We start from the raw sequence: 14,719 nt of genomic DNA on the forward strand, positions 1-14,719 counted from the left end.
TTGATTTTTTCTGATGCTGTTTCATGGAAGCTTCTTTCGTTGGGGAAAAAGAGAAGGAGGAAGGAAAGAAGCTCGTTAAATAATTACGAAATCAAGGTTCTGTCAATAAAAATGGATGGTTATATAATTGCCCCTTTTCTTTCGTTGGTTCGAAAGGTTGCTCCAATCAAAATATCTACTGATTTTGAATACATTATTAATTGTTGACAAACAAAATAAAAGAATACATTATTAATTTAGCTTGTTACTTTTGGTCCCATGCAAGATTAATGTGACCATATAACCCATTTTTACGACAAAATTTAACGATATAATATATATGACCATAAATAACTTCTGAAGTAATTAACAAAAGAAAACATAAATAAAATGAATTAAAAAAATGGAATATACGAGGTCCATGTTAATATGTTATAAACACGTTTACAAAAAAAAAAAAAAAACGTAATGCAAGAATAAATGAAGGCTGCAGGAAGAAAAATAAAGGGCTTTCGTGCAGAAGAAAGAAACGTACGATAACATAACTGATATCTCCCGTAAGCATTGTCTTACGTTTATTAATGGTCTGGCGACTATATAATTTCCATTAATTCAACATCTAATTACAGTATTTGTCCGTCCACGATATGCATGTATTGATATTTGATATCGTAAAACCAGAATTCTTTTTTTTTTTTTTTTTTTTTGAATACCAGGAGGTTCTGGGTCGAAGCCCGTAATTCCTCAGACCCGAAACCACATCATGTAATATTAGTTTCGTTCCAAGCGTCACTCGAACCGACGATCTCTAAGCTTCGCCTAGGGTCTTTACTAATTGAGCTAACGACGCTTGATAACCAGAATTCTTTTGTTAAACTGTATTTCTGGTATACATAGATTTACATTCGTTTCATCATGAAGATTAATTACAAACACTTAACGGTCAAAACACACAACATTCTTTTTTTCTCGATCTTAATAGACACGCGTCTTATGTCTATACATATATTATTATCATTAGTGAGTATAGAAAAATCTGAAAATGTTCTCGCTTCTATTGCAGGAAGTAGTTTTTTGTATATATGATTCATATTCTCACGACAAGTTTAATGTTATTACAATTGCTTACCGACAAATTTATTAGTATTTCATAATATCGCATACGCAGACTAGAATAAGAACTAAGGGAAACGTCAGTCAGTAGCCAAAATTTTGTTTAAATAACGCGAGAAAACTGTTTCAAAGTTATACGCAGCTGATTAGGTAAGCAGAAACCTAAATAAAGATTAAAACAAATTAAATTCTGATGACATCGACGGTTTAAATTTTATGGTTAGGCTAAGTCAATTTTCTACAATTCGTAAATATTAACCACCTACTCCTATTAAATTTGGATAGCAAATATACGAATAAAGAAAGAAATGGACTCCGGCCATAGATTTTTCAATTCTTTGCGCCTCAGTCATAAAATCAATTCTTTATCTTAAGATTATTGATGGTAACTCGGTATGGTGAGAACGATCTCTTCCGAGTTCCGACAACATTTTCTCTAAATGGGTTTCTTTATTTGTTTTAATAGTAGGAGATTAGTTGATCAAGGACCACACATCCAAGGTCCAAAAAGGAGAGCCCGCATCAATTAAAGTATCCCATGGGGACACAGGGAACATGCATGGTTAGGTTTCTGCATATTCTCCGATCCATTCCTTGCTTTCGCTATTTACTTATTTCTCAACATTTATTGTTACAATTATTAATTATTCATTTATTTGTATCTTTTAACGTGTGCCAAGTAAATTGATTTTGTGTCCAGGTTCAAGTGCAAGAAATACTAGTATAAAACTAAATAATGCTTATATCATATGTTTGGTCTGACGATACCTTGATGGTGAAATCTCTTCGATATCTGGTTCTTATTATGAACCATTTTCATATATATTAAATAAAAATCAATACATATATACACGTTGAAGTAATTTTTATATGGACTTAAAGAATTGTGTCGAGTATGTGGAGTGAGTCAGCATAAGTCGGGATAATTTTGTCTGCTTCCTCGCAAATAATTAAACGGTGATGTGCATATTTAACTAACTAAATGTATGTTTTTTTATCATATAGTTTATGGGCATCGCGTAATATACAAATCAGATGACAACGCTGAAGGAGGCACTCATTGATCGTGAGATTGCTTACTGTTGACCAAAAAATAAGTGTTAGTGAATTAGAATAATCTTACGTAATGAAGTCCCCACATACGGTGATGTGAGTATATATGAATTGCAATAGATAATAAAGTAAATAGTCGAAGTTAATTATATACAACAACCAAAAAAAAATAACGCAAAGATAATTATATACTACATTTATGAAATTCCAGCAGAAACAAAAAAACATGGTTTCAACCTTCAACTGTTAAAATTATTGATTTAATCCTACAATTTCAGGTTCATTGATCCATCACTACTATTATCAAATGTTGATTCTGCACTAAAAAAAAAGATTATAAACCATTAACCCAAACTTTCCCTGGGTTGAAAAGATAAATAATGGAACAACGTGAATAATCTGTAGAAGTCCATGATGTAATCATTGATCAAACCCGATCACTACAGGCTTTTCAAACACGTTTAAGGTAGTAACAACAAATTAGTATTTTTTAAAAGATTAGACACAAATTGGCTCCGTTACACAGCCTATGAAGTATGAACAGTTCCAAGACATTTAGCTGCAGTATCAACAACACTAATTATATATCCTCGAAAAGCCCAATAAATGCTTCTATACATATTAAATGGCCCAAAGTTCTTTGTTCTTGTATATTATTAGCCCTCACGACGGAACTATTAATCAATTTAATCTCATAAGAAAGCCCAAATGTATTCCCTTTATTTTATTGGCCCAAATGCTTTGCTATTTATTTTTTTGGGTCCGAGATAGAATTCAATAAACTATTTGTGTTATAATAATTATTCAGCCTAGTGTTGGATTTAGACCCAAAACAAAAATAACATCATCCCTACCAAAAATCATAAACTTAGAATAAGAAATTCAATGTTCCCATGTCCAATAGTTTTAATAAAAACGTATAAGATGTGAGTTGATCGATATAAAAAAGCAATATAGATATTGGAACTTTGTAGACATTATTACAATAATTAATCCAATTTTTTAAGTCTGTACATCAAGGCATTGCGTATGAGTGGTGCCATTGCAATCCATATAAGCTACATTCTATTGTTTCTCAATTTTCAACTATTTAAATAGATACCCAATAGCCATTATATTAAATTGACACTGAGAAGTGCGTGATGATTCTTGATTTGTTATGTGGATCTTTTCTTTGGTTGACAACAACAACAAGAAAAAAAAAAATTTAAACAATAATTTTTTTGTGTAAAATTTTAAAAATGCAAACATCTCATAATTTGCTTTAAAGGGAAACTACTCGTTTAAAATAAAAGGAAAGGTAACTTTGGTAATGGAAACATTTTGTTATATAATTTGAGAAATACTACTAGTATTCAATAATTCACCGGAAAGTGGAGAGAGCCAGCAGAGCAGATTCAATTATAAATTATGAAAAAATTAGAATGATTAGTTATGTGAGTATATATAATTTAAATATATTGAAAAAGAGAAGACGAGATCAATTCTCTCTAACAAACTTGTACCAACTGTTGCATTCTTATGTCACCAAAACGAAGACCTTATCTTCATTCTTACATTTCTTATATATTGTAATCAGTGTTGCTCGACAACTCACGAGGCGTGTAGGCGTGTGTTATTCTAAAAAACTGTAGTTATGGAAGAAAATCCAAAGCAGTCATTAGATAAAACTGGTTTTAGATTAAAACTAAGCTAAGTTATGGCCTATGGGTTAGTTGTGAAATAAAAATTGGGTTTGGTCTAATTTCGGCCAAAAAAACATTACCATAAGAGAAAAAGTCAAAAGAGAAGGGAATGTTTGACCTCTCGCCTCTCGTGCTCCTCTGTAAGGCGGCTTTGTCCTCTCTGCGACTGACTGACTTCTTCTGACGGCTCCGTCCACCGTCGTCTCTTCTTCCGTTACGACTTTTTCTTCCAATTAAATAACTTTAACCAAAGGAAAATTTGAAACGCCAGCTCCTCTCTCCGTGTAACAAACCAACAACTACAACCAACAAGAGCTTAGAGCTCTCTTTCTTTCTTTCTTCTTCCTTTTCTCTTTTCCATTCCTAAACAAAAGTCTTTCTTCCTCATCAATGGCTGTTACTCTTGATTCTCCTTCTCCGGCGAGAAAACGTCGCCCTTTGGTCGTCGGGTCATTCGAATCTCCGAAGCTTTCTTCAGATACCAAACTGACTCGGTCTCTGTTTCTGGCGTCTCATGAGATTTCTTCTATGCAGCCTCTCCCATTCATTCTCCGACGCAATTCTCTCTCCCTCATTCGCAAAGTGAAGATATTAGCTTCCGTCTTCGATGAGCTTCTTCTCCCTCGTTCCCAACTTGTCGTCTACTCTCAATCCGCTCATCTCTGCTTCGAAGAAATGCAAATCGTTATGCAACGTATCAAGTCTTTGATCGATGACTGTTCTCGTGTTAGCAAACTCTGGCTACTCTTGCAGATCGACATCGTTGCCTTCAACTTTCACGAGCTTGTCACCGATTTATCCACCGTTCTTGATATTTTACCGCTCCATGACTTTGACCTCAGCGACGACGCCCAAGATCTCATCTCTCTCCTTACAAAACAATGCTCCGATTCTGTTCAGTTCGTCGACGCCCGCGACGTTGCTCTCCGTCGTAAAGTCACCGATACAATCGCCGGGATCAAGCACCAGATCTCACCGGATCACTCTACTCTCATCAAGATTTTCAACGACCTTGGTTTATCCGATTCTGCTAGTTTGACCGACGAAATTCAGAGATTGGAAGACGAGATTCAGGATCAGATCGACGACAGATCCAAATCCGCAGCCGCCTCTCTTATCGGACTCGTCCGTTACTCTAAGTGCGTCTTATACGGTCCCTCCACGCCGGCTCCAGATTTCCGCCGCCACCAATCCTTATCTGACGCTAACATCCCCGCGGATTTCCGGTGTCCGATCACCCTCGAGCTGATGCGGGATCCGGTGGTGGTTGCCACCGGTCAAACATACGATAGAGAGTCCATCGATCTTTGGATCCAATCGGGGCATAACACGTGTCCGAAAACAGGTCAAGTCCTCAAACACACCAGCCTCGTACCTAACCGTGCCTTGAAGAACCTCATCGTTTTGTGGTGCCGCGATCAGAAGATACCGTTCGAATTATACGGTGACGGCGGCGGAGAACCTGCGCCGTGCAAGGAGGCGGTGGAGTTTACGAAGATGATGGTTTCGTTTCTCATCGAGAAGCTCTCCGTGGCAGATTCTAACGGTGTCGTGTTCGAGCTCCGGGCGCTCGCAAAGTCAGATACTGTGGCCCGAGCCTGCATAGCCGAGGCTGGAGCCATACCCAAGCTGGTTCGTTATCTAGCCACAGAGTGCCCGAGCCTTCAGATAAACGCCGTTACGACGATCCTAAACCTATCCATCCTGGAACAGAACAAAACGAGGATCATGGAAACTGACGGAGCTTTAAACGGCGTCATCGAGGTTCTTCGTTCGGGTGCCACGTGGGAGGCTAAGGCTAACGCAGCCGCGACATTGTTCAGTTTGGCGGGCGTCTCGGCATACAGAAGAAGACTCGGGAGAAAAGCACGTGTCGTAAGCGGATTGGTTGACTTGGCTAAGCAGGGCCCCACCAGCTCTAAGAGAGACGCGCTCGTGGCGATCCTAAACCTGGTGGCTGAGAGAGAGAACGTGGGGAGGTTCGTTGAGGCTGGGGTAATGGGAGCCGCAGGAGATGCATTCCAGGAGCTACCGGAGGAAGCGGTGGCTGTCGTGGAGGCGGTGGTCAGGAGGGGAGGACTCATGGCGGTTTCTGCCGCTTTCAGTTTGATTCGACTTTTGGGGGAGGTGATGAGAGAAGGAGCGGATACCACAAGGGAGAGTGCGGCGGCAACGCTGGTCACGATGTGTCGGAAAGGAGGGTCGGAGCTAGTGGCGGAGATGGCGGCTATTCCAGGGATAGAGAGGGTTATATGGGAGATGATAGGAGCTGGAACGGCCAGGGGAGGGAGGAAAGCGGCGTCATTGATGAGATATCTAAGACGGTGGGCCGCCGGAGATACCCATAACACGGCGGCGGAAACGCAGAGCATTGTAGTGCCAACGCCAAGTAGGATTTTTAGTCCAGTTTTATGATTTTTCATTTTTTTGTTTTCCCCTCTTCTTCTTGTGTAAAGTTTAAATGTTTTTTTTTTCTTTCCTGATGATTTGAAAAGAAATTGATTCTTTTACAAAGTATTAAAAGCTGCAATTGTAAATGTAAATTCGAGAAAAGAACGAGAGATTTTTTCCCTTTTACTGGATGAACTTTACACAGTGTTATGATGTTGTTTACTAATCTCTCATAACTCATAACTAGTGTTTTGACAGGAACTAATAAAAATCTTGAAAGCATATTAGAGTTATCATATGTGTGTGAATAAAGAGACAAAAGAATTGGCACAAAATTTCAACACAAAAGACAGAGCAAATCCACAAGAGATATACACACAAGCATGTTCCTAAAGGAGTGATGATGATTGGAAATGGAACTGATTGCAAATAGCAACAATCTTTCTTCCTAGAGAAGCAAACCTTTTTGTTTGTTGTTTTTTTACGTTTTGGATCTTTCGAAGCATTAAATAAAATATCTTCTTCTTCCTTTCCCTCTTTTTTAAACGGTTAATTTTATTACAGAACTATTACAAAACCAGAAAACACATTTGAGGAAAAGAGTGACGGTGTTGAGAATTTATGAAGCGGAGTGAGAGACAAGAAATATGTTCAAACCAAAGAGTGAGGTTGGAGTTTTTCATCGAAGCAGAGTAGTTGATGTTTAAGGAAAAGCTGTTCTGTAACTTTTTACAACCATCAGTTAACCATGGCAGAGAACAAATACATAGAGATGTAACGTGTTATTTTTTGTTTGTTTGTTTAAACGTGTATAAAATGACCATGAATAAGTTGGCAAATTTGTGTCTCTGTAATATTATTATTTTTGGTTTCAATTTGACAGATTCTTTAGTTGGAGTTTAAAATTGATGAAGAGGAAAATATAAGAGGTGCTATCGTTAAGTGAAACTATTGGGCCGAAAACATATAGGCCCATTTTAAAATTTTGGTTTGTTTTGCAAGAGATCCCAGATCTCGAAGCGTGCGATAATGTTTGAAAAAAGCAGGTTTCTCTCTTCTTTATTTGTTGTCAAACCCAAACACCTACTTACGGAAACTGTAACACAATAAAGTGAGTGACCACTTTCTTTTTTTACACTATCGATGATACAACTTTTTAATATCATCGTGGTGCACATTTTAAAAGGATTACAATGACCACGATTAAACTAGTAATTAGTACATATACAAACTAGTAATTACTCTATTATTTATTTCTTTGGTACGAACACTACTTGTGTATTACTATTACTAAAACATATAATAAAAGTGTCAGTGTCAAATGTCAATGTAATTTAATTTAGGGGAAAATGAAATGGCCAACATAATCTAACACAAAATCAATGAAAATGGAGAGAGCATCTCACTCACCTTATAATAACCTTTATATTTTCCACGTATGTGGGCCCCCTCACATAAACCTCTCTTTCCTTTATAAATTCTCCACTCTTCACACTCTCACTTTTGTTCATGTACCAAAGAAGTCCCCAACAAACACAAAATAATCAACAGAGAGAGTCAGAGAGATAATGGGTAATAACTATCGGTTTAAGCTATCGGAGTTAATCCCTAACGCTTGGTTTTACAAACTTAGAGACATGTCCAAATCCAAGAAGAAGAATCTTCAGAGCCAACCAAATAGCACCACCTCCAAGAAGAAACACCACGCAGTCCCTACTCCTACGTCCACAACGCCACTCAGTCCTAGGCCTCCTAGGCGCCCTTCTCACTCTTCCAAAGCGCCACCCTCCCATCCTCCCAGGAAGTCCTCCGGGAACCGTCTTCGTCACCGAGCCACCGTCGACTCTAAGTCTTCCACGACTTCCGGCGACAGCACTACCACAGAAACAGGTTCTTTCTCACCGGACTTTCGCTCGGATCAAGTTCTCCTCCCCGACGAGTCATTAACGGGCTCCTGGCACAGCCCTTGCAGCTCCAAGTTATCCAAAACCGCAACCTTTACGCCGCCGCCGGAACTCGAACTCCGGCCCATCATTACCAAAACGGCCGCCACCGCACGGAAAACGGCGGTGAATTCTCCGGCGGGGGTGAGACTTAGAATGCGGTCGCCGCGGATCTCGGTGAGCAGCAGCGCAAGAAGAAGCGGGTCGTCGGCTCGGCGGAGCAGGGCGGTGGTGAAGGCGTCGGTGGATCCGAAGAGAGACTTTAAGGAGTCGATGGAGGAGATGATCGCTGAGAACAAGATAAGAGCGACAAAGGATCTAGAGGAGCTTTTGGCTTGCTATCTCTGTCTCAATTCAGACGAATATCACGCTATTATCATCAATGTCTTCAAGCAAATCTGGCTTGATCTTAATCTTCCACCACCCCATTCCAAATAATTTTATTATTAAGAAAAAAACATCTTCTTATATAGTATTAATTACTCCTTAATAATTAATCGCTCTACTGAATAAAAATGTAAATATATATGATGTTGATGATGATGATTCTTGTACTAACTATATTTATATGTAATAATGGTCTAGAGAGAGCCTACAGTCTTGTACTTGCATAACGGCCATCGTTGATGATATCAAGTACAGGAATTTTCTATCCGGATTGGTACTCTTCTACGAATCTTACTTTGCACGGACAAGCAAGTGTTACTTTAAATCAAATTTTGAATGTGGACGACTATAAACCTACTTTTGCGTCATCAATCATACTATATATACAGCTCACTCTTCAAGTCTAAATTTTTTAAAAGAGATTTAAAAATGATTGGAAACTCATTCATTGTGATCATGAGTTAGCAAGTGTTCATGTTGACAACAATTACTCTGCATCACGTTATAGACTAAGACTAATAGTGAACGTTTTATATTTAGTGTATCCATTATATTAGACCTACGATGCCGACAACTCATTAAAACAGCATCTGCGCCTATTTTCAGACCTAACTTTGGATATGTGTGTACGTGTGCATTTCTCAATTTCACACACATCTATATTTATTTATTTATATGTGTAGTTAACTTTTTAAAAAATAAAAAAAAATTGACCACGACGTATTGTTTTGTATAATATTTATATGTATATGCATGCAGTGCATAACACATACAAACAGTGCGACAAGCAAGAAGAAAACAAAACATTTTTACTTTTAGGCATATAAGTGCCAAAGAAAACAAAAAATCCAATTGGCTGTTTTTTATTTATTTATATCAGTGATGGGTGACAAATGACGAGAATATATAGGAAAAGGTAACATATCGGAAAAAAAAAAATTATATGAATATATGTAGATATTATAGTAAAATAAAATAAAATTAGTGATGAATGGTTCTTACTGGCAAACTTTTGCTTCTGTGTTTTATGGTTGTATCGTTATCATGATATTGATGTCATTTTGTTTTATGTAAATCTTCCATGAGATTTTGGTTTAATAGAGTTAAACATCAATCTTAAAAGAAAATTGTGGAATTCTTAAAATATAAAAATAGGAACTGAAAAGGAATCTCACGCGACATTAAACTGACAAAGCATATTTTAGGTTTTATGGGTTTCCAAGGAAAGAAGCAGATTACAAAACGAAACTTGCTCGTTGATTTCTCACCGTTATAAAATAAATAAATAAAAACATATACTGTATTATCAAACTCCTCAATAATTTTTTTTGCCAAGATTACTCTTAGATCCTTAGGTATTGTTGTAATATCTTTACATTTCATTTTCAATGAAATTAACATTCATAGAAAAAAAAGAAAAAACTGTATATCATGAAGATTATATTCAATTATAAATGTTCACATTCAAACTAGACTAATAATTAGTAGATATGAGTAAATTTAGAATTATGTGGTAAGATTTCTATTGAAATACATTACAAAACATCAACCTATATATTGAATAATAATAATAATAAATCATATACGTGTGCGGAGTTAAGTACTGTTGCACAAAAGTGAATATTACACTGACTGAAGTTCAAAACAGGGACCAAAAAAGGTGAAGTAAAAAGTACCCAAAATCTATCTCTCTTTTTTTCGATACGATAATACACACTCATACAAAAAAAGGTTCAAAAGCTTTGTCGGGCACGCCGGCCATGGACTACAACGAATTTTTTGTAAAATTGTTAAGAAAAATTACAACAATACTTTTTTATATAAATAAAAATATAAGTACAACAATACTTTAAATTAAATTGTTTGATATCATCGCATGGTAGTAAGAGTACACAATAATAAGTATGAGACGTTTATACTCCCAGATTTTTAATTTAAGTTTCTTGCTTAAAACATGGACTTGTGATGTACGGGTACAAAGACAACAATTTACAAAGATCTGAGATACCTATTAGAAACAAATTATAAATGTATAATAATGTGTTTCTTTACTGGTGGTGGCCAGTGTCCGTGTGATGTACGGGTACCCCCACCACTATGAATTTTCAAAATCAGCATTTCTAAATATAATATAATATTGATATTTGGACTTGACTATACCTATATCAACATACAATTAATTTACTTGTTTCCCGGTAAATAGTATACTTCGAAAATAAAACCATTCCACAACGAAATGATGTGAAAACTCTCACTTGGACATAAATTATGATCCCTTTGTAAAAAATTAAGAAAGAGTATCTTGTTAGAACTGCGACGTATCATAGACGCGTTTTCTATTTGGAATGATATATAAAAGTTGTTTTTATTCGTTTGTCTCTCCTTACTTATCACTAGCACATTTTTAGATAAAGTTGTAAGTAATCCACAAGGCACAACTTTCTTTTTCCGTGAAATGTTTTTGTAAGTAGGGCCATTTCATAATTACACAAGATAGAGAAGTACATGTCAACGAATTTATTATGTTTTATTTTTAACATATAAAACAATTAGAATTGTAAAGTAAATAGCAACCAAGCCGAATGTTGCAAAAAAGATTGAGGAGTATATGACACTGTTAAAACGGAACTGTATAAACCTAACCGAGTGACAAAAATTATGTACATTACATATTATGATATGAAGTGAAAGAATCAAACCCAAAACTGAATTGGACAACGTTACCGTGGTTATTTGGATGTAAGCTACGTACGAACCATCTCTGCATTAAATAAATTGGAAGAAGAGTTATATATAGACTAGTTATGTAGAAATTATACGTGTTATAATAATTTAAGAAGTTGATCGAGATTTCGAAGAAGATGTAATAATGGCGAAGAATTGTCGGTGAGCCGCAAGTGGAGACTCGGTCAACGACCATTTAACTGAACTTGCCTTGCGCGCGATCCGACATTATCACCGGAGATTCTGCGTCTTGTGACCTTTGTCTCTCCGCCGTCCATATTTTCATTTTGAATCAAATAAAACAAGTACACGACACACCAAAAACAAAACTACTATTACATTGGGTTTTCGTTTTGCAAGAAAGTCACCGAGGTTCACAGTTTCTCAGTGAATTTAGTCGAGCGGTTTTTTTTGGCTATTGATGATGGTACATGGCGTGCTGAGTTATTAGTATACCTACAAAACATTTTCTTTTTTGAACAAAACAAGTTTGAAATACCATTTTTTAAATTGTTTTGTCTTCATATCGTTAATTGGGATGATTGAAATCAGTTACCGTTTGTATGACTTGGCAAACATTAAGCCGTACCTAGCAAACATTATGTGTGTCCTTTTCGGGTCCTAATAATCACTGCATGAATTATTATTCTTATACTACTCTTTATATATCAATTAAAGGATGAGGCCGAAGGCAAAATCGAGTTACCACTTTGCACGTGTTACGGACTTCGTGCATTTCACATCAGAACTTTTTTTTCTCCTCTTTATTCATCGCACAACAGTTTAACAAGTTTATGACATCTAATGCAAGAGTAACAGAAACAACAAAACAGAGGCCATTTTGTATTATGTTATTTATTATTTTACCTATCATCGCTGCGTCAATTGTCAAATCTCTTTATGGGATTTGACTCTTGCGTGAAATAAAACCACATTTTAGTATTTTTTTCGTTTTTATTTGGATAAAGACAATTTACACAACCCGTCTGTGCCCATCACTCTTATAGATTGTTTTTTTCCCCTTTTTAAGTTAGTCGAAGAATTATGTGCCAAAAATCAATACATCTTTTGTGTGGATATAAATCAGTTTATATTATAAGTCGGAAATTTCAAAGACTTAAAAATTTTTAGAAGGTCCGAGAACTCGCCATTGACCCAAAATTTATTTGGTCCTTAAAGTTGTTAAACTCTGAAATCAGTTTTACGCTCATATATTTCATTTTGTATATGCAAATTTAAATTGCATCTAAATTACTGAAATATTGTTATGCATGCAAACAACGTTGGTATTTGGTAGCCATAAATATTAGCTGTTTTGTATTTTTAGGTGTTATATACATATTACATAGCCTTAAAAGTAGTTATACTTAAGGATATTTTTCGCCACCGTATTGTTTAATAATATTAAAAATTCGTATAATGCACGTGTCTTTGGTACGTCCATGCAAAACTTGTAATGCGAGACGACGAAGACAGACGACACGAGGAACAACCAACGCTACATGAACTGGACCACTTTTTTAATTTAAAGTATAAAATCAATGTCGTTTGTTGTTTTGTGTTTCTGTTTCAACACCGTAAACTAAAAGTTTTAAAACATTTTCATACAGTAAATTAATGTTCTTCTTTAACAGAAACTAAGTTAATTTTTCCTTTTAACAGAAAACAGAATAAGTTACCCTTCTACCCAAAAAAATAATAACTTTTCAAAGAATTCCATTATGAGTTATAATTCCATTAAATTTAATATGATAATGGAACCCACATTATTGAATTAAGTTAAAAAACACGTATGAATAACTTTTTCTTACTATGAACACCCTCACTTTTATATAAAGACACCAAATCCTTCCATCGTAGATTCATTTCGGTCCGCTAGCATTCTCGTTCAATTAGTAGTCAACCAGTAACAAAAGTAATAAATCCGTTTTTACGTGAGACATTGCAGAGCTTAGAAATAAGAGAATATCATTATCTATGTTTAGAAGTTTCAATTCGAAAGTAAAATGAGGTAGTGTAATATGCAAGAGACATGAACTACTCATTCACTAATAACCAAATAATCTCGAGGATAACCATGAAAATTAACACCAAAATCATTACAATTGTAATTTACGTATTTAGTTTTCATAGCAAATTTTGAAACTTGTGATTTTGAAAATTTTATGTTTGGAATGACATTTTGGTACATTATATTGGATAACTATTTGTCTTTTGTAGGTGTTTTTAAGAACAGATACATATACAAAGATTTTGTTGTTTATTTTCTGGTTCAACCAACACCTTTAGAATATATAAAATCATTAGTGGAATTTTTTGCTGCCTAGTTATTCAATCATTAGTTGAACAACCGGCCCATATCTCTCCGCATTAAGCAAGATTTTATAAAGCAAATGTGCCATTTAATTCTATACTAAAGCATTCGGATTACCATCGAATGATTATTTTATACAGCAGTGGAATTCACATTTTTCTTTTCTTTCTGTAATTTCGATTAACAGTTATATACGTATATATAGTGCCATCACCACCTCATAATTTTATATCGTTAAACAAAAAATAATTTACACGTTTTCACCTGATAATTACTTAACGGTTTAAAAATGTATAAATAGTAACATATACTATTATCAACAATAGTTAGCTAGGAAAATAATGGCGTAAAGACCAAGTGGATGATATATCTTTGTTTTAACCACAACAGTCTCATATTCCGCAACGACCAATCATTTATGGAAACAAACAAACATCAAATCACTCTTTTCAAAAAGATTGTGAATACCATTCAGATCAAATATATTAGATAGATTAATTAATAACTTAGCCACAGTGACGTACAAAAGACTTTCAAAACGGTGGTAGTAAACTGCCTTTTTAACTGCGACAAAGAAGAGGTTATGCATACCAATATTATTTTACCATCCTTAAAATCCAAAACTTCTCCTTTTAAGGTGGTGTGTATATATATATATGATTAGTCGATAAACATTGCCTAGATTATCCAACTCATGATGATCTAGTAGTTGAAATACTAGAATTCAAATCTTTCTCTGCAATGGTTAGCTACTACGATTGCCAAAAAAAGCCAAATTTCCCACATGTCTTAGAGATCAAATTAGTAAAGACTTTGATATAAAATTCTTATGGTAATATACTTATATCAAACGTATAGGTAGATTAATTTTGTTTTTTTTTTAAAAAATAACAATAATAATTTTGTTCATAAAATTGTTGTTAAAAAAAAAATATACTCTAATTTTTTATAACCAAAAATGTAAAGTAGAAACGAATTTTAAAAAGTTGGCTTGTTTGAGTTGTTTATCTTGTATATTTGGATTTCACTTTGGTGACCCATGACTTAAGAAAGTGAAATCCAAATTTGATATTGGGCCTGTTGTCCATTAACCGTAGTAGAATAAATTACACGCGTCTTCTAAGTGATAT

At 35.2% G+C, this 14,719-nt stretch overlaps 2 protein-coding genes and 3 long non-coding RNA genes across 5 annotated transcripts; 4 read left to right on the plus strand and 1 right to left on the minus strand.

Moving 5' to 3' along the window:
- Nucleotides 1-1,390: 1,390 nt before the first annotated feature.
- Nucleotides 1,391-1,644, minus strand: AT5G00795. The gene has a single exon (NR_142434.1). It is a non-coding gene; the product is annotated as an other RNA (long non-coding RNA).
- AT5G00800 lies at nt 1,391-1,713 on the plus strand. Its single transcript, NR_142435.1, has 2 exons — nt 1,391-1,491; nt 1,568-1,713. It is a non-coding gene; the product is annotated as an other RNA (long non-coding RNA).
- A 1,873-nt stretch (nt 1,714-3,586) lies between these two features.
- On the plus strand, nt 3,587-6,451 carry SAUR21 (ARM repeat superfamily protein). Its single transcript, NM_120261.4, has one exon. The coding sequence runs from the start codon at nt 4,221-4,223 to the stop codon at nt 6,243-6,245; it is 2,025 nt and encodes a 674-aa protein (NP_195803.1). The 5' UTR covers nt 3,587-4,220; the 3' UTR covers nt 6,246-6,451.
- Nucleotides 6,452-7,665: 1,214 nt separating this feature from the next.
- On the plus strand, nt 7,666-8,916 carry OFP1 (ovate family protein 1). Its single transcript, NM_120262.3, has one exon. The coding sequence runs from the start codon at nt 7,790-7,792 to the stop codon at nt 8,600-8,602; it is 813 nt and encodes a 270-aa protein (NP_195804.1). The 5' UTR covers nt 7,666-7,789; the 3' UTR covers nt 8,603-8,916.
- A 2,526-nt stretch (nt 8,917-11,442) lies between these two features.
- AT5G00805 lies at nt 11,443-11,715 on the plus strand. The gene has a single exon (NR_142436.1). It is a non-coding gene; the product is annotated as an other RNA (long non-coding RNA).
- The last annotated feature ends 3,004 nt before the right edge of the window (nt 11,716-14,719 follow it).

Source organism: Arabidopsis thaliana, chromosome 5 (assembly GCF_000001735.4).
Source record: "Arabidopsis thaliana chromosome 5, partial sequence".
NCBI lineage: Eukaryota > Viridiplantae > Streptophyta > Magnoliopsida > Brassicales > Brassicaceae > Arabidopsis > Arabidopsis thaliana.